Here is a 22,098-nt window from a genome sequence, read left to right on the forward strand (position 1 = left end):
TGACATTTGCTTTCAGTACCACAGTCTATCTTCAGGCCACAGACCTAGGCTTTTTTCCTCTACCCAAAAAGACCCTTGTCCTGACACACAAAATGAAAGACAATAGTCTATGTTGCACATCACATGTTTCTATAAAAAAGAGCTCCTGTCTTGATGGAACCCCTTGGGGATAGGACTAGAACCCATGTTTATTAGCAGCTGCTGTGTGGCAGGCAGTTTACATATGTGGGTTCACTTTGTCCTCACAATGCTCCGTGGGGCTCACAGAAGTTAGCTTTAAGGGGTGGAAGGCCACATAGCTCACAGCCACAGAAGCAGATCCCAGGCTGGCCTGGCCCCCAAGCCCCTCAAGCTTCTCTCCTCTTCCTGATGAATGGGCTCCCCCGAACTAGCCCTGAGCTAGGGGACTGTGAGGGTTGTGGTGTGTGGTGCTCATTGCCATCCTAAGCTGGTGGAAAGGTGAAGGTATGGTTGTTACCACACACAGCAGGGCTGAGGGGCCAAGGATCCCTGGGGACCCTGCTGTCCCTGGCTGCCCACAGGGCTGAACGAAGCTGACTAGAAAGGCAGGTTCCCTGAAGTGGGAATGGCATGTATGAATACACAGGTTGTATACTGCTCAAAAGTACATAGCCTCAGGGGTGAATGGGGTCTGAAACATGGTCCCTCCTTCATTGGCCAAGCTGTGGCTCCCGACACCAGGCAGCACCCAGCCAGAGGCATGGTGGGGGTGACTTTGTAATTCACATACAGACCCTGGAAGGGTTAGTGCAGGCCTGCCTGGAGAACAGAACAGAGGTGTGCTGCAGAGCTGTGAAGTCCTCCTACCAAAGAAAGACTCTCCCAGCCCCACTTACACACGCACGCGCGCGTGCACACACACACACACACACACACACACACACACACTGTTCCCCTGCTTCTCTGTGGCTTCAGCAGCAACCTCTCAGGAACAGGATTCCTCCCCAGGAAGGAGGCCTCAGGGCCCAGTCCATGGGGGTCCCAGTCCCCAGTCCGCTTACGAGCCTCCCCGACACCCGAGCTCAATTCTCCGGTAAAAAATGGAGGCATCTGCAATGCAAGTCCCGATTTGTTGATGTAAAATCTTACTCTATATTCCACCCAGGTTTATACGAGTGAATTATGCAAATCTTTGATGGAAAAATATTCCTCCGCACATCCTTGAGAGTGTAAAACCTTAGTCAATAATTCATACTCGGATGTCTCTGACTGCAGGCTTTTTCTTCATTATAACTTGCACCTCGTTATTTGTCTTTTGCATTTTATTGTATATCCTAGTGTAATGCCATGCATTATAAAATTTATCTGCTTCATTATTTGATGAGCGGGGGCTGGGGAATGTGCTGAGAGGCTGGTGCGGGGGCCTGGGGGCCAGGGCTGTCGTCAGCATCAAGTCCTGCATGACAAGGCAGCAGAGGAGGTGGCTTGCTGTGTGGTGTGACTTCAGGGAGCCAGAAACCTCCCTTCATCCACCCTACTCCTGTCCCACACGCCTCCTCACCCACGGACTGGTGTCAGATGGCACTGTGGCAGCTCTGTGGCTCCCCTCATTCCTTCAAAGGCTTATTTGTCCATAAAAGTCAGATGTCCCTGGAGAGTTTGCTGGGAACAACTTTGTCTGAGCAGGCCTTTAAAACTAGGAGAGAGAAAAACCCTGAGAATACCCAGAAGGAAGGAGGAGAAAGGGCCAGCTGTCGAAATGGAGCAGAGACACAGTGTAGGGGGGGGCAGAGGGGAGGGAACTGGGTTTTGAGGACAGAGAAGACAAAGCCCCTTTTTGCACGATTGCCCAAAGCAGGCCAGTGACCAGGATAGGGTGAGCTGGTCTCTGCTGTGACAAGAGGTATTCCCCTGAATGGGGGTGAGGGTGGGGGATTTCTGATTCTTGCAGCCAACGACAGCCCCTCCCCATCTATATACTCCAGGGTGGCTCCTGGGCATCTCTCCTGAGACAAGAGCCACTGGAAGGCAAATTTTCCCAGAGAAGAAAAGGACAAGGGTAGTCTCCAGCAGCACCAAATCACTGACCTTCCTGGGACCTGCCCCGCCTATGTCTGCCTTGGAGCCTTGGCTCAAGCAGATTCTCTTGCCTGGGTGCCCTTCCCTCTGTTCTCTCCATTTAAGTCTTGCTGGGTCAGGGGCTGTGCATTTCTCCCAGCATAGGACTCACCACTCTTCACTGAAATTGCTAGTCTTGTCTGTTCTCACCACTAGAGTGAAACTCCCTGAGATCATAGGAGTTTCAAACATGAGATCACGCCATGTTTGTCCTGTTCACTGTCAGCTCCAGAACCCAGGACAAGACCTGGCACGTAGTAGGTCAATAAATCCTTGCTGAATGGATGGACTGTGCTTTCCCCGATGCTCCTCAGTCAAAGTTAATGTCTCCTAACCCTTTGATAAAACATTCATCAGATTTTCCTCCGGTTCATGTTGCCGGTATAGGCATCTGTCTTCCCCTCCCTCCAGAGGTGAGGACCCTGTCTCATTGTCATGTGTACACCCCAGCTTGGCACGAGGTCTCATGATGGCATAAGTGCCCCATGTGTGTTCGTTGAGTTGGGTGGAGGAGAAAGGGGACAGGGTTTCACTACAGCTGAGACCATCTTTCCCCTGCCCCTTCCCTCCTGCTGCTGCCGCAGGTGCTCAGGCCCAGAGGAGGGGCCGGTGATTGATAGGCTTCTTGTCTGAGCAGTAGGGACGGGGGCTCCTGATGACCATCCTGGGCCCTGGTTGTTTGCTGGTGATTTTCTCAGTCCCGTTAGCACTGCTTGTGAATCTTACTTGTGGTGGTGGTGTCCGGGGTTTTCCTTTGTATTTTTTTGAAAGAACAGGAGGGAGATCAGCCTTAGCTATAGAGAAAAAGCAGAGCCTTGGTGCTTTCAAGAAGGTTCTTAACCTGGGGTCCAGAGGTTAAAAGCGATAAACGATAAAAGCTCTATAGATCTGATTCAGGGGGATCCATGAATGTGGGTAGAGGGAAAATCACATTTTTTCACTAACTTCTGAGTGAAATTTAGTATTCTTTCCATTTTGAACATAAGCGACAGAATGCAGCAATAGCAGCCCCTGCGACTGTCACCAGCAGAAATCCTCAGATATGCTCTCATCACATCACAGTGATTGCAAATATCTCAAAATATCACTTATACGCAGCACTATTACGGGATCATGGTAATATAAGACAGCAATTATACGAGCTACCGCTGGATCTTATTTTGTAAAGAGTAGTAAAGAACACATACTGATAGGTGATATATGATATCGAAGATTTGCTTGTTCGTGTTTTTAATATTTGCATAACCATATTTCAATAGAACTGGTTTCCTTTATAGTTCTATGTATGGCATACCTGTAAAAGCATTCTGAGCCCAGGCCACTCCCTCCCCAGAGGAGGAATGTGGGAACCCCTGGTGAAGAGGGAGGCTGCCCCAGTCATGGATGGGTGTGGGAGAAGGGACAGGCCAGTGGAGTTCCCTGTCCTCCTTTATTGGAGCCTCTCCTGGGGGAGGGACGGCTGGGGTGGGGGCTTCTGCGCAGGGCACGCGTGCCTCCTCCAGGCTGCCCTCCCAACCCTCACTGGTCCTCCTCCGCCTCCGCCCCCCAGTCCCAGCCATGATCACTTCCCACCCCAACACCACCATCGCCATCAAGGGTCATGCGAAGGAGCTGAACTGCACGGCACGGGGTGAGCGGCCCATCATCATCCGCTGGGAGAAGGGGGACACGGTCATTGACCCTGACCGCGTCATGCGGTACGCCATCGCCACCAAGGACAACGGCGACGAGGTCGTCTCCACACTGAAGGTGAGCACCCCCACTCCAGTCCTGAGGGACCCCGACTCTCAGAGAGTGGGGAGCCCGCAGCTATCACATCTGCATCCAGGAGGCAAATGGGGAGCCTGGGAGCCCCTCCCCACACCCCAAAAATGTACCTCCCCTTTCCCACCTATTTCCCCTCTCCATCCAGGAATCTCTGTCTCAGAACTTCACTGTATCTCCTTTCTGACAACCCCACAGCAATCAAATGTGGTTTCCTCAGTCCCGCCTTCTTTTCTGGAAGCCCCAGGGCTCCATTCTCCCTTATGGGACCCCTCAGCCCCTCCCTCTCTCCTGGATCCCTCAGCCCCTCCCACTCTTCTGGACCCCCTCAGCCCCTCCCACTCCCCTAGGACTCCTCAGCCCCTCCCTCCCTCCCTTTGGTGTCCCCCAGCCCTTGACAAAGCCCCTGTGGGTCCCCCTCCCAGAACAAGAGGGCCTTGCTGAGAGCCCTGGAGTGGCCCCTTCAGCTGACCAGCTCTAAAAGACTCTCCCTGTTTCCTCCCTCTCCTGCCCCTGCTGGTGGTCTCCCAGCTCAAGCCCGCTGACCGTGGGGACTCTGTGTTCTTCAGCTGCCATGCCATCAACTCGTATGGGGAGGACCGGGGCTTGATCCAACTCACTGTGCAAGGTACCTTCACCTGCCCCACCCTTCCCATCCCACCTCCCCAGGGCCCAGGGGCCCACCGCTAACTCCACCTCAAAGAGCAGGGGCCACAGCCTAGGCCATGGTGGAGGATGACGGGAAACTGCCTTCTGGGGAAAAGCCTCCCTCCACCTGCCCTCCTGCCCAGAGTAGGAAAATAAGACCTTTCCAGGAACTTAGACAGCAAAAGTTTGCAATGGCTACAGCTGCTATAGATTCCAATGCCCCTTCTGGGGAGGGATGGAGGAGTCAGGTTCCTGTGTCCAGGCCCCTGCAGCAGGTGTGGGAAAGGAAAGTCAAGCTGGGAAAGTTGGAAGGGGAAAAATGCCATCAGCTAACAGGAATCCCTGCAGGAGAGTCAGCCCTCTCCCAGGCCAAGAACAAGATGGTAGCAAGACAGGAGAGCAAGCCAGGCCTCCTCCGCCTCCGAGCCCGGCTGCTGGCCTCCTCCAGCCCCCATCCTGCTCAAACCCTAGGGTGCCAGAATCCTTGGCTAGACCCAGGCGACGCCAACCCCCAGAGGCCAAGCTCCCTGCTGCCCTTCTCACTTCCCTCCCCTCCCCTGCCGCACCCTAGAGCCCCCTGACCCCCCAGAGCTGGAGATCCGGGAGGTGAAGGCCCGGAGCATGAACCTGCGCTGGACCCAGCGATTCGACGGGAACAGCATCATCACGGGCTTCGACATTGAATACAAGAACAAATCAGGTAGGCGCTGGGCCAGGAGGGCGACAGCGTGGCCTGCCATGGCCCCTTGTGCCACGTGCCCTGCCTGTGCCCTCTGGGAGGACAGCCCCTGAGCCTCAGGGCTGCCCATCCCAGCTAGACACACAAGCACCCACCAGTGCACAAGCAGCTGTGGCTTCTGAAGGGAGGGACACTGGCCGGGCTAGGAGTCCAGGTGGAAGATGGAGACCCCCAGTTGATGGGTAGTGATGTCAGATCCTTTCCAGGACTGTCCCTGGGCCAGGGTCCCCAAGGGTGGTCTGATTTGAAGCCATGTAAGGGCACTGAACCCAGAGCTGTGGGCTGTCTCTGGCATCAGAAGCATCACAGGTTTGGCCAGGTCATACAGGTGCTCCTGGTCTGGGATGAGGAGGATGATTGGAGATCAGAGAGCTAGTCTTAAGAATGGTCCCCATGAGTGGCAGATAGGAGGCCCTGGAAAGGCTTGGACCTAAATTTCCTCTAAGAGCCCTTCCCAGCTGGGCGCAGAGGCTCATGCCTGTAATCCCAACACTTTGGCAGGCTGACGCGAGTGGATCACCTGAGGTCAGGAGTTCGAGACCAGTCTGGTCAACATGGCGAACCCCATCTCTACTAAAAATACAAAACTTAGCCAGGCGTGGTGTTGCACCCTTGTAATCCCAGCTACTCAGAAGGCTGAGGCAGGAGAATTGTTTGAACCCATGAGGCAGAGGTTGCAGTGAACCAAGATCGCACCATTGCACTCCAACTTGGGCAACAGAGTGAAACTCTGTCTCAAAAAAAAAAAAAAACCCTTCCTAGAGCCCTCCTCTCAGATGCCAGCTGGCTGCTGTGTGGCTGCCCCGCCACTGTGAGGCACTGTGGGGCGCCATGGGCACCCTGCATCTGGAGAGACTCTGGTCGGTCCCATGGTCAGGTGGCAGGAATGGCAAGGAGGGGCCTCGGGGGGAACAGAGTGCACCTGGGTGGCTTCACAGCAGGGCGAGAAGAAAACAGATGTCTCACTCTGGATCCTTTGTACCTTTTGAATTCGATACCATAAGCCTGTATTCACTCCTCAAAATAATTACAAATTAAATTAATTACAAATAAAGCATAGAAAAGAGTAGAATGTAGATTACTCAATCTTCCTCAGTTTCCTTCCCCCACCAGCTCAGCTCCTCTTGTAGGTCCTTACTTAGATGGAAGGTTTCGTTTTCTCCTGAAGCTTCCAGACCCTTCTTCTCCCACTTAGCACGGCAGTGGCCATTGGCCGGCCGGCTGTCCTCTCCTCTTGATTGGCCAAGTCCTGTTCCCTTTGCATTGCCAGCACCTGGCGCAGGGCCCGGCCACATGGTAGATGCTTAGCAAGTGTTGGCGAGTGAGTTGAAGTGGGACATGTGAAAGCGAATCTCTGAGCTGCATTCACCCCTTGAGAAGCCACTCTGTCCGGGGCCCTGGGTCAGTCATCTTTGATACACATGTCTACAGAGACAAACCCTATTTTCAGACGCTTCCGGTCTAGTTGCGATCAGCCACCCAGGAGTTCAACCCGAGTGCAGGAGGGCCGCAGATCCAAGGAGGGGCTTCAGCCAACAGGGGTTGTCCGGGAAGGCATCTGTCTGGTCCCCTGTAGAAGCTGCACTGAGATAGGTCTTGGGTACTGTAAGGCAACAGGCCAAGATCTTGAGAAAATGAAGGACAGAGACCAAGTGAGGGTGCAGTGCACACCAGGAAGTGGTCTATGATCTAGCACAGGGCTCATAGATGCAATTCATGGGCAATAAATCTACAAAGGTGTTTTGGGGCCAGGTTGGGAGGGAGGCGTCTGGGCTGAGCTTTCACTTTGCTGGGAAAGGTCACTGAGAGCCGCTAACAATGTCTGAGCTCCCGGGAGCAAACACGGTGCCTTAGAAGAATGAATGTAGGTGGAAGAAATTGGTATCCAGGAGAAAAGAAAAGAGGCCACTGTAGCCCTGCAGCTGGGGAAATGTGATGAGGCAAAGGGGACGAAAGGGCTGTGTCCATGTCACATCTCAGGGCTCCCTGAGGTTGGGCACAGGCCACCCAGGAGTAAACAGGAAGGGCTGGGTCCAGAGGGTGACATCCCACACGGCACTGCACACACCGCCTCCCTGCCGGCGCACATCTGGGATGGGAGGTGGATGCCTGGGCTGTCGCTCACGCCCCTCCCCCCGTTCCTCCTCCCCCATGCTGCCCTGATGCCCACAGCCCCTCCACTGACCAGTCTCTAATGTGTGGGAGCCTCTCCTGGGGCACCGCTCAGCAGGGGCAATGTGGAGAACATCACACATCTGGAGAGCAAGGCAGAAGGGAAGGTGGAAAGGGAAGATGCTATTCTTAGAGCACATCCATGTCTTCCCCTTCTGGCTCGCTGCAGAATGAAGAACTGCGGTAGACCACCCCAGCTAGGAACGCCAGGATGGGTGGGGAGGGTAGAGGGAGGGATAATGAAAGCTCAACTTCAGTCTCTGCCTACCACAAGGGCTTTGCACTCTGAAAGAACTAAGTCACAGGACCCAGAGCACTGAGAAGGCAGCCGGTCCTTTCCACACCTTTGGGTGGGATGGCTCCAGCACAGCGCACCCAGGCAGGCATCTGTCACATCCTGGCATTTAGGAACAGGAATGCCATGAGAACTGCAATGTGCTATCATTGGAGGCCGGCAGAGACCCTGGGCATGGCACAGCTTCCCCATCTGTGAAGTGGGGGCGGTGATGCCTACCTCATGGGATTGTTTAGAGGATTAGAGAGAAAGCATCTATGATAGCATGAGGCTAGAGCAAACTTTTAATAAATATAAGTTCCTCTGTCTCTTCTAACTCAAATATCTTGTGCAGCAATTTATAGTCCTGTGGGACTTGCAGGCTGAAATATATGTGTCTGTCAGTCAGCCACATGTACTGAGTGCCAATTTTTTTTTGCAGAATCATGCACCAGCCATGTGGTAGAGGAAGAAAAAGAAATAGGAGACAGAATGTTGCCCTTGGAGCTTACAATGCAGTTGGAGTGAGAATATACACATACACACACACACACACACACACACAACACATACACACACACTTTCAGAACCATTACAAAGCACTATCCAATCAAGTGTAATATGCCACAAACTGTATTAGGTGAGAACTGAAAAAGGTATCCAAGGGAACAGAGGATGACTCAGAGAAAGGAGGGGGTGTGCACACGTGTGTGTGTGTGTGTGTGTGTGTGTGTGTGTGTGTCTAAGGACAGCTTCCTGCACCTGTGGACTAGTGGAACAAGAACCATTGGCAAAGCTGAAGACTTGGGCTGACCAAGTGTCAGAGCTGCATGATCTTTAGCGAGTACTTAACATCTTTGGGCATCTCCTTATGTATAAAATGGAGACAGTAACATTTCATTCTCAGGGGGGCCATGAGGATTTGGGGAGTGTGATGACATACATGGAGGTGCCTAGCACCCAGCCTGGCACATGATAACCTCCCACAGATTCCTGTCCTGCGTCTCCGCTTCCCCTCTCCACTTCCCCCTGCCCCAGGCCACACCCATCCTGGGTCCTGACCATCCGCTCCCGACCTTCTTTGCCCCAACTGTGCCTTTGCCAGGATTTCTGCCATGTTGCTTATCATGCTAATTTTCCAAGAGAAATTACCGAGTCTGCCCTTTCTAAGCCATCCCACTCATGCTGACTTCTCCTGGCCCCAGGCAGCAGAGTAATAATACATGAATGCCGAATGATAAATAGCACCATCCACACAAATCTATCAGATGGCGCTGTGCAGATTTAAAAATGCAGACACCACATCTCTGCTTCACCAAGCACAGAGCAAGGATGGGTTCTCTGAGGATGGCCCTCCCCTACACCAGCCTCATAGCGCAAGCTGGTGTAGGGGCTGTGCCAGCCACCATGGGGTGAGCTGGCCTGGCGTGGCATGGTGTTCTGTGGGAGCTGGAGTGTGGCTGTCAGAGGGACTGGTGTTGAGATGTCGTGAGCTGTCGTTGTGACGCAGGAAGCCTCTTCGTGCTGTGAAGAGATTGTCATGGGGGTCTCAAAGGCGTGATCCAAGGAGAAAATTAGAGATGCAGAATGGATGTGCTTCCTGAGCCCAGGCAGCTAAATGCTCCAGATGTGGCTTTTCTCCAAGCTGCGTCCCCTCTACAGTGAATGTATCTCCTGAAAAACCAAAGATTCCCAGTGCCCTCTCAGCAAGCAGCCCACAGAGCAGAAGGCACTGACATCTCCCTAGCCGCTTCCTTATTTTTAAGAAGAATATTTTGCATCATAAACCCTTTGATGAAGAAAGGGAGAGAGAGCCCTTAATGAAATATGTTAATCTGCGTAAGCCAGGCTCATATGAAAGGGAATATTAAAAGAGACAATATTCACCAAAGCCTGCTCAGTACTCTGAGACCTGAAAAGGAAAAGGAAGAAAATAGGGCCCCTGGTCTCAGCTATTCAGGGTCAGGGAGATGACAGTGATCAAGTTTGGCATATCAGTCAGAGACCTCCAGATCTGACTCTGGTGCATTAGCCTGGAAAGGTTGTGGAGAGGGAGCTATTTTGTGCTAACACCAAAGATGGTTTGGGAACAGAAGGTCAAATCCACCTGCAAACTACGGGCGGCAAAAGCAGAAAAAAAAGGAGTCGTTCTCCAGGACACTCCTCTGCCCAACCTTCCTGTGATTTGCAGCTGAGCAAGGCAAGGAGGGGAATGGCAAAGAGTACACTGTGGCCACAGAGTGCAGAGGAACTCCAAGTCCCAAGTAAAGGGGAAAAACAGTGGCTCTGGTTTAAAATCAACAGCACATTTTAAGTGCCCAACACATGTGAAATTGGGGAGAGGACCAAAGTTTTAGACATGGCTCCTGACTTCAGGGAGCTTAGCATCTCCTTGGGCAGTTACCACCAAACGGTGAACCCTTGAAAGAAGATACTGTGGACTGAGGAGGGGCTCCAAATGCTGGAAGAGTTCAGAGGAGGAGAAGAATAGAGAAAGAGAAGGCTGGGGAAGTGAGCAGGAGCCAGATGTTGCAGGGCCTGGGTCAGGTTGTGAAATTTTACCTTTATCCTGAGAACAAGGAACAACTACTGAAGAATTTTATGTCAGGAATGGCAGTATCAGATTTGTGTTTTGAGAAGACTACTCTCAGACTCTCAGGGCCAAGATGGAAGGCTCACCTGTAAGAGGAGCTCGACTGTATTTGTAGAGCGGACGATGACTGCAGTATAGACAGCAGATGAAAGAAACAGGGTACGCTGAGCACGTGGAGGGCTAGGGAAGAGGCCATTTCCCTGGTCTAAGGAGGGATGACAGTGGCTAAGCCTGAGGTAGAGATGGGGATGGAGGGAAGTGGAAGGATTCAAGAATGACACAGAGGCCAGGTGCGGTGACTCACGCCTGTAATCCCAGCACTTTGGGAGGCCAAGGTGGGCAGATCACGAGGTCAGGAGATCGAGACCATCCTGGCTAACACGGTGAAACCCCGTCTCTACTAAAAATACAAAAAAATTAGCTGGGTGTGGTGGCGTGTGCCTGTAGTCCCAGCTACTCGGGAGGCTGAGGCAGGAGAATGGCAAGAACCCGGGAGGCGGAGCATGCAGTAAGCCGAGATCACGCCCCTGCACTCCAGCCTGGGCGACAGGGCGAGACTCCATCTCAAAAAAAAAGGACACAGAACACAAAAGCTATCCCACTTGATAAGGAGAAAGGGAGAAGGAAGAGTCAAGAAATTGATAATGGTGGTGCCATTCAAGATGGAACCCAGGAAGTTGCTGGGTAAGCAGGGTGTATGGTCAAGAGTTCTGGCTTGGACAGGTTGAGTTTGAGGTGTCCATGAAATATCCAAGATGAGCCGTCAACTAAAAAGTTGGCTATAAGGTCTGGAGCCGGAAGGAGAGGCCCAGGCTGGATATTAATCTGGGAGGTATCTGCGCGGAGATGAAAATAGAATGCATGGTTGGGGAAAGTGCATGACAAGAGAGAAGGAAGCCTCGGGTGGAGCCTTGATGAACTCGAACCATTCCTCATAGGGTAGAGGAGGATGCACCTGCACAGAGACAGAGAAGCTGGCCCAAGAATAAGCAAAAGGCCAGAGAGTGTTTTATTCGGGAGCTGAGGTTGGGGGGGGTGTTTCCTGAAGAAGGGAGAGAGGTCCAAGTGTTGAATACACCCAAGAGCCAGGAGGGAAATTGGGTTTGGTGCCGCGAAGGTCACCTCTGCTGTGGAGATGGAGCACTGATGTCGCAGGAGGATGTGAGGAGTAAATGGTGAGCATTTAAATTGCCCAGCGCTGCACCTGGCACACTGCAGGTGCTTGGTAAATATTAGTGCCTCTTCTCCAGACACACCGCCCCTGTCTCCTCCCTCTGCCTGCACTCATCAAAAATGAATGCGCTGACTTGTGCTCCCTCTCCCTCTCCTATAAACATGGGCATATCAGATGTGACTTATGAGCTGGCGCCAGCTCCCAGGATGCCACAGAGAGAAGGGAGCACCTGCCTCCACATGACTAGCCTGTTCTGTCCCAAACCCACAAGCAATTGCCCACAGCAGGTAGGAGCCTGCATATTTGCAATTCCAGCTTAACTTGCCAGCCACAAAGTGACCCTCCCGTGGTTAGGGTGTTTTAAAATACAAAGAGAAAATAATGTGTTTTTGAGCACCAACAGCCTGCCATTTTGTTTCTCTGGCTCGTGAAACCAAAGAATTACATGCAAAACTACAGATGGGGAGCTGGGCCAGTGCCCTTCACAGATGCTAAGCCTGAGCAGCTATAAGTGGTGTTTTGCAAACCATCAAGATCTCAACTAACCAGAAATTGGAGGCCTGGGGCAGTGTCTTCTGGTGAACCAATTCTCCTGATTTATCAGGCATTAGTTTTTTTGTTTTCTTGTTTTTTTTTTTTCATTTTTGAGATGGAGTCTCGCTCTGTTGCCCAGGCTGGAGTGCAGTGGCATGATCTTGGCTCACTGCAACCTCTGCCTCCCGGGTTCAAGCAATTCTCCTGTCTCAGCCTCCTGAGTAGCTGGGACTACAGGCACCCACCACCACGCCCGGCTAATTTTTGTATTTTTAGTACAGACACGGTTTCACCATATTGTCCCAGCTGGTCTCAAACTCCTGACCTCAAATGATCCACCCGCCTTGGCCTCCCAAAGTACTGGGATTACAGGTGTGAGCCACTGTGCCTGGCCTATCCGGCATTAGTTTTAACCAAAAAAAATTTTTTTTAGTCTTTCTAGAATGTGCTAGCCTCCTTTCCTGATTTAGGATTTAAACTGTGGTGATACAACTTAATCTTTTCTACGGAGAATTTTTCACAATACCCTACTGTGGATTTAAAGGCAGAAAATTAGACGGAATAGTGACACCTGGACTTGCCCTGGGAACATTTTTCAGCCCTACTGTCAGCTTGTTTCCTTGTGATTTGCCTTTTTTTCTTTTCCAAGTAAGGTGCCAAAACAGTTTTTTGGTTAAGAATCCCGGGTGTGGAAGGTCCTAGCTGAGGCATTTTTAATTGCAACCCCTTCCCGTTTCCTCTGGAGACCCCTAATAGGTGCGCAGCAAAAATATATTGAACAAATGACTGGATTCCTCTGGAGATGCAGGGTGTTCATCGTCACAGTATGGGCCTAGGCACTGTTTGGTCACACCTGAATGGTATTTATCTGGTACTTTCCACCTCCTACAATTTTGCTAAACATCAGCCCTGAGACAGACTACCAGTCTCCCTGGATAAATCGTGAACATGTTAATCTCTTTGGTGGCCCCTAACCGTAATGACTCTGAAACCATCCCCCTGTCGATGCAGGAAAGAGGGTAGGGTTTGGGCTGGGGACTCTGGTACTTGGCCTGTCCCCCTCAACCCTGACATATAACATTCAAGTTCATCACCTCACAAGTGCACAAGGAAAAGAAATACAGAAGCACACACAAAAGCAGGAGAAAGGGAGAGGAGACTTAGCCTCCCACTTTGCATGGGGGCCACCGGGTAAATGGGGTGTCTCACTGTTAGACCAGGTCACTGATGTGAGGAGAGACCCAGGAAGAAGGGCACTGGCCAGTCAGACCCTCAGGGATAGCAAACAGATGGTGATCTTGGCAGGGACCTTGGGGAACGTCTCGTCCGACCTCTGCCTGAAGTTTGAGCTTACAGGCTGGCCAGTAGCAGAGGACAGTCAGGCTTCTCCCAAGCTGGAGCTGCATGGGACAAACCCCTTGCACTGTCTATGAAGTTGTTCAGGCCTGTGCCCTCTCTGCAGTCTGTGTGAGGTGGACCCCTCGGGCATCCAACTGAATATTGGGCTGTGCTGGTACTTCAGGCTGGGAAGGGGTCCTGGAGTTTGCCTGGCCGTGCTTTGACACAGGTGTCTTCTCTCCAGATTCCTGGGACTTCAAGCAGTCCACACGCAACATCTCCCCCACCATCAACCAGGCCAACATCGTGGACCTGCACCCGGCATCGGTGTACAGCATCCGCATGTACTCCTTCAACAAGATTGGCCGCAGTGAACCGAGCAAGGAGCTCACCGTCAGCACGGAGGAGGCCGGTGAGCACCTCGCCCAGCCTGCCTTGCCCATGGCCTCGGGGATCAGAGCCACCGGGGGCCTACAGTGATCCTGTTCATTGGCAATGAGCTTGCAGTTAGAGGGGGTGGGGTGGGGAAAAGCATCCTAACAGATGTTTCTGTCCACCTCTGGATCACTGGAGGCTCCTCTGTTTGACCCTTTTCCAAGCTAGGTTCTAGATACTGGGTTTGGGGGAGCTATCTGTGGTTCTGCCCCACTCCCCTGGCCCCAGCATCTGGAAAGATCTATCTGCAAAAGATAGGGTACTAGGGCCTGGATCATTTTCTATGACCCTCATCATAGAGTTTTCTTGAAAGTTTAAACAAGATTTCTCTTGCTATGTTTTCTTTTGTTATCATGTAATACAAAATAATGCAGAAAAGGCCGAGAGTGGTGGCTTATGCCTGTAATCACAGCACTTTGGGAGGCTGAGGACGGTGGATCACCTGAGGTCAGGAGTACGAGACCAGCCTGGCCAACTTGGCGAAACCCTGTCTCTACCAAAAATACAAAAATTAGCCGGGCGTGGTGGCGCATGCCTGTAATTCCAACTAATCAGGAGGCTGAGGCAGGAGAATCGCTTGAACCTGGGAGGCAGAGCTTGCAGTGGGCCAAGATCGCACCACTGCACTCCAGCCTGGGCAACAGAGCAAGACTCCATCTCAAAAAAAAAAAAATGCAGAAAAATACACATGACATATATGTGCAGTTTTATAAACAAGCATAAGGTAAACAATGAGTATAACCAACACTCATTATCAATTAGCCAGCATGGCAGAAGTCCGCCATGTACTCCTTTCTGGTCATAACATCACCCCTTCCCTTGAAGTAATCAATATCCTGACTTTTGTGATACTAATTTTCATTCTTTTCTTTTTTGTACTGTCACCACAATGTATATGCAATAAAATGTATAATTTAGTTTTCCCTATTTTCCAGTAGAATGTATTCATAACATCATAATTCATATATTCTTCTGTGTCTTCGTTTTAATCAATATTACTTTTGCAAGCTTCATTCATGTCATTAGCATAGCTATATCATTTATGCTTTTTCAGTGCTGTATAGTACTCCATTATAGGACTATACCACAGTGGATTTGTCCATTCTACTGTAGATGAACATTTAGGTTGTTTGTAGCTTGGAGCTATTACAAAAACACTGCTGTAAGCATTCTTGTATGCTACTGTACCGGTTCATGAGTTTCTCTAGGCAATATAAGCAGTTGTAGAATTACAGAGTCATCGAACAGGCAGATACTTCTACCTTTAACAAAAAATGCTGGAATGTTTTCTAAAGTGTTGTGCCAATTTTCTCTCCCATGATCAGAGCACAAGAGTTGCTCACTGCAACCTCCACCTCCCTGGTTCACGCCACTCTCCTGCCTCAGCCTCCCGAGCAGCTAGGACTACAGGGACCCACCCTGGGTCCCTTGCCCGGCTAATTTTTTGTATTTTTAGTAGAGACGGGGTTTCACCATGTTAGCCAGGATGGTCTCGATCTCCTGACCTTGTGATCCGCCCGCCTCAGCCTCCCAAAGTGCTGGGATTACAGGTGTGAGCCACCACACCCAGCCTAGACATTCTTGTATGAAGTAGACGCTTCATACTCTTCAACTTTTAAAAACGTTTGCCATCCTACTGGATGTACAGTAGTATCTTATCATTGTTTGCTATATTTTCAGCAAATTATGGAGAATGAAGAGGAAATTGAAACCCTATGATACTTTAAGGGGAACTCAAACAAAAGTTCTCTGCTATCTGCATCTGAGCTTAGTCTTCTCCCCAGGAGCCCTCCAGCTCAGGAGGGTGGGAGTGGGAACATAGAACCCCTTCCTCTTCCAAGTCTTGACTTGTAATGTTTCTCCTCCCCCCTACTCTGCTCAGCTCCTGATGGACCCCCCATGGATGTTACCTTGCAGCCAGTGACCTCACAGAGCATCCAGGTGACCTGGAAGGTAAGTGTGTCTAAGGCATCTCCCCTGGAATGTCTGCTTGCCTCCTCTCTCCTCAATCCAGGACAGAAGCTCCCAGCAGGCTTGCTAGTCTCTAGTCTTATATGATGCCCATGTCTGTTTTGTCACTAATCCTAGTGAGATTAGAGAGGTGGAAGGAGAGGGAGGCAAAGGCAGGTCCCCCCAGCACAATAATCCCCACTTCCCTCTCCTCCCTGATTCTCTGATGGAGGCTCTGCCTGGGGTGGAATGAAAAACTTGCAGTGCCAAGGAGGGAAGATGGTTCCTTGGCAGTGCTGGCCCATCCTCCAAACCCCGCATGTTGTAATAAGGTTGGAAGTAGATTTGATTTTGTGCCAAGTTCCTCCTCTCTAACATCAGCATGAAAACAACTGCCTTCCCTACCTCTGAGGGTGGAGAAACTGCAGAGAAAAGAGACCACTCTGTGCTATAGCCATTTCTAAGGGCAAAGACCTGTAAAATATAGGGGGTGACTGAAGCATCTGTCACTTAAGGAAAATTTTAGGGGAGATTCCACAGCTGAGCAGGGAAACACAACAGAATGACCTGAGCAGGACTCGGAAATGCTTCCCTGGGCATCTTCTGGCCCTACCACCAAACCCCTCCACGGGCATAGAAAGGCTGGCGATCTAGGGGCTTCTTGTCTCACTGCATCCTCCAGTCTCCAAGTGCTTTCTCTTTACCAACTTATCTGACCCTCTCCTCACTCCTGGGGAACAGCAAGAGAAGGCACTTTTATCCCCTTCCACCAGAGGAGGCCATGGAGACGAGATGTGAGGTGGCCTGGCTGGCAGAGACAGAGCTCAGACTGCAACACAGAGTCTGCAGCCCCAGCCAGTCTCCCCTCCACAGCCACTGCACAGGGCTCTGGATCAGAGAGCATTCTCAGGGCCTTCTGTGTTCTTCCTGGAGCTTTCCCACCTCAACAGTGGGGCTCAGGGGCTGCCTGTCTTCATCAGGGACCAATTGTCCACGGTGACTTTCTGACTCTCCTCCTGATAGGAAAAGCCCAGGTGCTTGAGTCCTTCTGGGCTCTTTAGAAAGGTAGACTTGAGAATGAGATTCAGAAGGACCTAGTGATATTTTTCCTAAGACCATGTGCACGCACACTCACACTCACACACATAGCAGCAGCCTGGTTCCTCCCCTCCCAGAGGCATGACCAAGAGGAAAGCGAGGTAGGGCTGGGCAGTTGGTCCTTCCTGGGGGCAGCCCACCTAGTGGATACCTGGAGCCAGGGTTCCTCTCCAGATTCAGATCTGGGTTCCAGGGCTCTCCTCAGAAAGTGGGGTGAGGCCCGGCATCCAATCCCAAACTCTTGGCTGCGTCCTGGCTGTGGACTGTATCCCAGAAATACTCCAAGGCAGCCAGGAGGTGGGGGCAGGGATTAATAAATATGTAAAATACTGAAACGTCGGGCTACAAAGCTCTGACCCACAGGTCGATAAAAATTTAGAATCAGATTTATTTCTCCAAAGTCTCATAATGAAAAATAAAATTGATTAGAAAGTTAGAACTTCAGAATGAACCAGCTGGTCAATAAATTTTGGGCTGACTTCTCAAGGGATTTTTTTTTTAACATTGAGAAACAGATTAATGAAAAATAAAGATTCACTTGAAGATAAGTCACTTCATTTTAAGACCCTTTCCACGAGATGGATCGCCCCTGCTTTATGACATAAATTTGCAATCAGCCCTATTGATTTCTTAATGCTTCAGAGAAATATTGTTAAGATTGATTTAAATCCTGACTGTGGCTGTTTGGAGAGGCGGGGGACAGAGGAGGAGAAAGAAGAGACAGAGAAGGAGAGAAAAAAAGAGAGAGGAAGGAGGCAGGAAGGATCTGTGAAGATCTGTATAAATATGTGAATCTATCTGGATGGATGGATTGGGGCATGCCTGCATGCCTGTCTGAGGCCTGTCAGTATATGTGGATGTGGTCACGTGTGCAGGTATATATCATGGTATACATAGCTCTGGGCATGTAGGCAATCTGTGGCACAGTATAATGATATTCAATGTGTGTCAGTATAGATATACGTACAAGAAACGTGAGAATGGGGGTCGATGTGAAGAGGAAGGTCTCAGGCTCTTGAAGATACATTTATATATATAATGGATGTCTGTGTGTGTGTGTGTGTGTGCATAGACATACATGTGTAGATACAAGACCCAAATGTAAAAATGTGTCCACTTACAGACCAGCAAGCAGGACTGCCCAAGTGCAGAGAGAAACATTCAAGCAGCAACAAAGAGTCAAGTCAATTAATCACACACACACAGACACACACCTATTTAGTGAGTTCAAAACAATTATGTTAAATTAAAAACTTCGTTTTATTAACAGTGAGCTTGAAAATGCAGTTCCTTTAAAACATTCATTCACTAGAAAAAAATAGTAGGGCTGTTTTACTAACTTGTTTTTATCTCACTATTTTTTAGTACAATAAAAGGTGGGCTTTTAAATTAACTTCATTGTCTTTAAAACCCCAATTCAAGCTGTTTTTAAATGCGCTGGGGTGGGTGTTCTGTCTCAATTTATAGATGGGCAGGCCCGGGCATTAAAGGAGCCAGGTTCTATTTGTGGATCTAAATGTATCTGGTCGGGAGTGGGGGTGTGGATTAAGATGTTTGCTTTGATGGGTCTGGATATGTGTTCCTGGTTCTGGGTGTGAATGGACATATTGGGGGGTGAGTGCGTGTGCACGCTTATGCATGCGCGCACCTGGCTGGGTGTGTATCAGGGTTCGAGCCTGGGGTGAGAGTGTTTTCCAGCCCCAGACCGACGCCGGTGGAGTTTCTCCATTCGCCTGGCTGACTAGGCTCAGTCTTCATTCCCACCAGCCCCCTTCTAACCTCCAAGTCCTTGCCATCTCTGTGCCTCCATCCAGGGCTCATTCGGGCCTCAGCCTTCACCATTCCCCAATCCCTGGCCATGGTGTCTGGGGCAATGCAGCCTGAGTGTTCCCAGAGGGGCTGCACCCAGGTGAAAGTCAGGGATCTTTTTTCTTTAGTTTTAATGAAATACATATAACGTAAAATTTACCATTTGAACCATGTTTAAGTGTGCAGCTCAATAGCAGTAAGCACATTCACAATGTTGTGCAACCATCACCACTAGCACTTCCAGAACTTTTTCATCCTCTCAAACTGAAATTCTGTACCCATGAACCATGAGCTCCCCATGAAAGGTCTATTCCACCCCCCTTTTGTTGAGACAGTCTCACTCTGTCTATCTTGGCTCACTCCAACCTCTGCCTCCTGGGTTCAAGCGATTCTCCTGCCTCAGCCTCCTGAGTAGCTGGAACTACAGGCGTGTGCTACCACACCCAGCTAATTTTTTGCATTTTTAGTAGAATTGGGGTTTCACCATGTTGGCCAGACTGGTCTCGAACTCCTGACTCAACTGATCCACCCACCTCAGCCTCCCAAAGTGCTGAGATTACAGCCATGAGCCACCGTACCCGGCCTCTCTATTTTCTTCTCTCTGATTTTGACTATTCTAAGTGCCTCCTAAGTGGAATCAGACAATAGCTTTTGTCCTTTTGTGTCTGGCCTGTTTCTCTTAGTGCAGTGTCTTCAAGGTTCATCCGTGTTGTGACGGGTGTCAGTGTTTTCTCCCTTTCATGGCTGCATACTATCCCATTGTATTGCACTATCGCATTCTGCTTCTCCACTCATCTCCTGGTGAACACTTGAGTTGCTTCCACCTTCTGGCTATTCTGAATAATGCTGCTTTGAACATGAGTGTACAAGTATCTCTCTGAATCCCTGTTTTCAATTATTTTGGGCATAAACCCTAGGAATGGAATTGCTGGATGGTATGGTAATTCTATGTTTAGCTTTTTGAGGAACTGCCAAACTCTTTTCCATGGTAGCGGCGCCTCTTTCCATTCCCACCAGCAATGTACAGGGTTCCCATTTCTCCATCCTCCCTACCACTTATTTTCCATTATTGTTATAAGAGCCGTCCTAATGGATGTGAAGTGGTATCTTGGGACTCTTTCTTTTTATTCAAACTAATTGCTCACCTCCCTCTCCATCTGATTACTTTTTGTCTGCTGTTCTATTTTCCCCAGGCCCCTGAACCCATGCCAAATGATATCCCTATTCATTCATTCATTCATTCATTCGTTCGTTCAGTATGTATTGAGGGCCCATAGTATACCAGGCACCATTCTAGACACGGAGAGTGCGACAGTAACAAAGCGTCCTCACAGTGCTTCTGTTCTAACACAAGCAGACAGGCAAATTTCACTAATGCATAAGTGAAATTTATAGACTGTCAGATGATGCTAAGTGCTGTGGAGGAAAATAAACCGGGAAGAAAAATAAGGAGTGCCAGAGAGAGGCAGGGAGCTGTCTTACATAAGGAGTTAAGGAAGGCCTCGTTCAGAAGAGGCATTTTGGCAAGGACACGGCAGAGGGGAAGAGTGTTTCCCCTGAGATGGGGATGTGGCCAAAGAGGCCAGAGTGCTGGGGCGCAGGAAGCGAGGGGCACAGGAGAGGATCTGAGAGGTAATGGGAGGTCGGGTCACACAGGGCAGTGTAGCCATTGTAAGGACTTTGGCTTTCATTCTGAGTGAGATGGGAGCCTTTGAAGGGCTGGGGCAGAGGAGTGACATGAGCTGACTTTGGTTTTAAGAGCATCATCTCAGTGTGTCGCCATTTCTTTGTCCCCACCCTTCCCCATGCTCACAGGCACCCAAGAAGGAGCTGCAGAACGGTGTCATCCGGGGCTACCAGATTGGTTACAGAGAGAACAGCCCTGGCAGCAACGGGCAGTACAGCATCGTGGAGATGAAGGCCACGGGGGACAGCGAGGTCTACACCCTGGACAACCTCAAGAAGTTCGCCCAGTATGGGGTGGTGGTCCAGGCCTTCAATCGGGCTGGCACGGGGCCCTCATCCAGCGAGATCAATGCCACCACTCTGGAGGATGGTGAGGGCCCCAGCAGAGGGGAGTGGGCACAGATTCCTGCCATGGGCAGAGCCAAGGCTGCCAGAGAGGGCTTGTGGGTCCCTCTGTTTGCCCCTGGGCCCCATCTTGGTCCTGTGGTCCACGCAGGCTCCCTGCATCCCCGCCATCTCCTCTTGTCCATTGGCTTCTCGAGAGATGCATGGGCCATTCAGCATATCGGGCCTCTCCTTCCTTTTGGCCGATGCTCTGCTCATCTGGTCTCTATTGACCTGTTGGCCTGTCTGAGCACTTGTCTGTCCACCTGTCTCCCCATCCACGCTTCTCACTCGGCCTTCCTCCTTCTTCCTGGCACCCTAACCCCTCTCTCTTCTCTCTACACCTGGGTCCTATTTCTCCTCCTTTGCAATTTCTTGGAAAAAGGGCAGGAGCCAAATCACCTTTGTGTTCTAGTCTGGAACCTGTCCACCATCTACCTGAGATGAGGCTGAGGAGTTAAGAAATCCTAACGTGCATGCGGCAGAGGATTTAGAGCTCAGCTTTTTAAGTCTTCATTCTTCGATGACTGGCGAGAACCCCACACTCTGATTAGCACATCGAAGGGCCCAGTCTCCCCAGGAGGAGAGGGTTAGGAGGAAGCAGGAACATGCCTGCTCTCCAAGCACAGAGAAGATGCCAGCTGGTACCTGAGCCTGCACCAGGTTGAGAAAAAGGACATGGCCCTTGATGCTCCCAGAGAAGGGGCCAGGCTGACCTCTGTCCCCTAAAGAGCAGAATAAAGAAGCAGCAGAACATTCTTCCAAGCTTCCTTCTTGATGCCCCAACCCAAAACTAGGGTCTGAGACTAAAGCCCCCCTTTAGTCTCAGGCAGGGTCACAGCCTGCCCACCCCGCCCCAACAGAGTGAAACCAATAGTCCGGAGGGCAGAATGCCATTTCCCCATTCCCATCAGGAGACCAAGCATTTCACCACCAGGGAGCCATTCCTTTAGAGGAAGCAATGCCCTCCTCCTAGCTCATCCTTTCTGAAAATGCAGCACCCTGGGGATGGGGGGACACATTAGGTCAGAAACACCTGAAAGTAGATTCGCTCATACCAATGGTTCCTAACGCTGGCCACCAGTTGGCATTTTCTGGGGAACTTTCAAAATACTGATGCCAGGCTTCAACCCCAGAGATTCTCATTTCATGATTCTGGGGCAAAGGCTGGGTTTTAAGGTGGGGCTGACTTCAATAGCCCCAGAGCACTGAGCACCTGAGAAGAGGCGCACACTGAAAGAAGGAAAGAGGCACGTGGCAGAGAAGTCCAGGGGCAGGGAGGAGAGCTGCACCACAACCAAGTCCTCAGCCCACGGCCCTCGCTATCCCTCTCCATCCCTCCCACCCTGAGATGCTGGCCTCGGGCCTGGCTGGGTTGAGGAAGATCAGCTTGTCTCCTCTTAGTGCCAAGAGTGTTCATT

General features: G+C 50.7%; 1 protein-coding gene across 1 annotated transcript in view; it reads left to right on the forward strand.

Annotated features, from left to right (window-relative positions):
* Positions 1 to 22,098, forward strand: part of DSCAML1 (DS cell adhesion molecule like 1) — a 390,710-nt gene that overhangs the window by 326,494 nt on the left and 42,118 nt on the right. The window contains exons 12-17 of the mRNA XM_030829652.1: positions 3,629 to 3,828; positions 4,375 to 4,471; positions 5,063 to 5,191; positions 13,560 to 13,727; positions 15,633 to 15,703; positions 20,423 to 20,663. Of these exons, the coding sequence (XP_030685512.1) occupies positions 3,629 to 3,828; positions 4,375 to 4,471; positions 5,063 to 5,191; positions 13,560 to 13,727; positions 15,633 to 15,703; positions 20,423 to 20,663 (906 nt within the window). The remainder of the gene's footprint in view (positions 1 to 3,628; positions 3,829 to 4,374; positions 4,472 to 5,062; positions 5,192 to 13,559; positions 13,728 to 15,632; positions 15,704 to 20,422; positions 20,664 to 22,098) is intronic.

The sequence above is a fragment of the Nomascus leucogenys genome, chromosome 15 (genome assembly GCF_006542625.1).
Source record: "Nomascus leucogenys isolate Asia chromosome 15, Asia_NLE_v1, whole genome shotgun sequence".
NCBI classification, from domain to species: Eukaryota; Metazoa; Chordata; class Mammalia; order Primates; family Hylobatidae; genus Nomascus; species Nomascus leucogenys.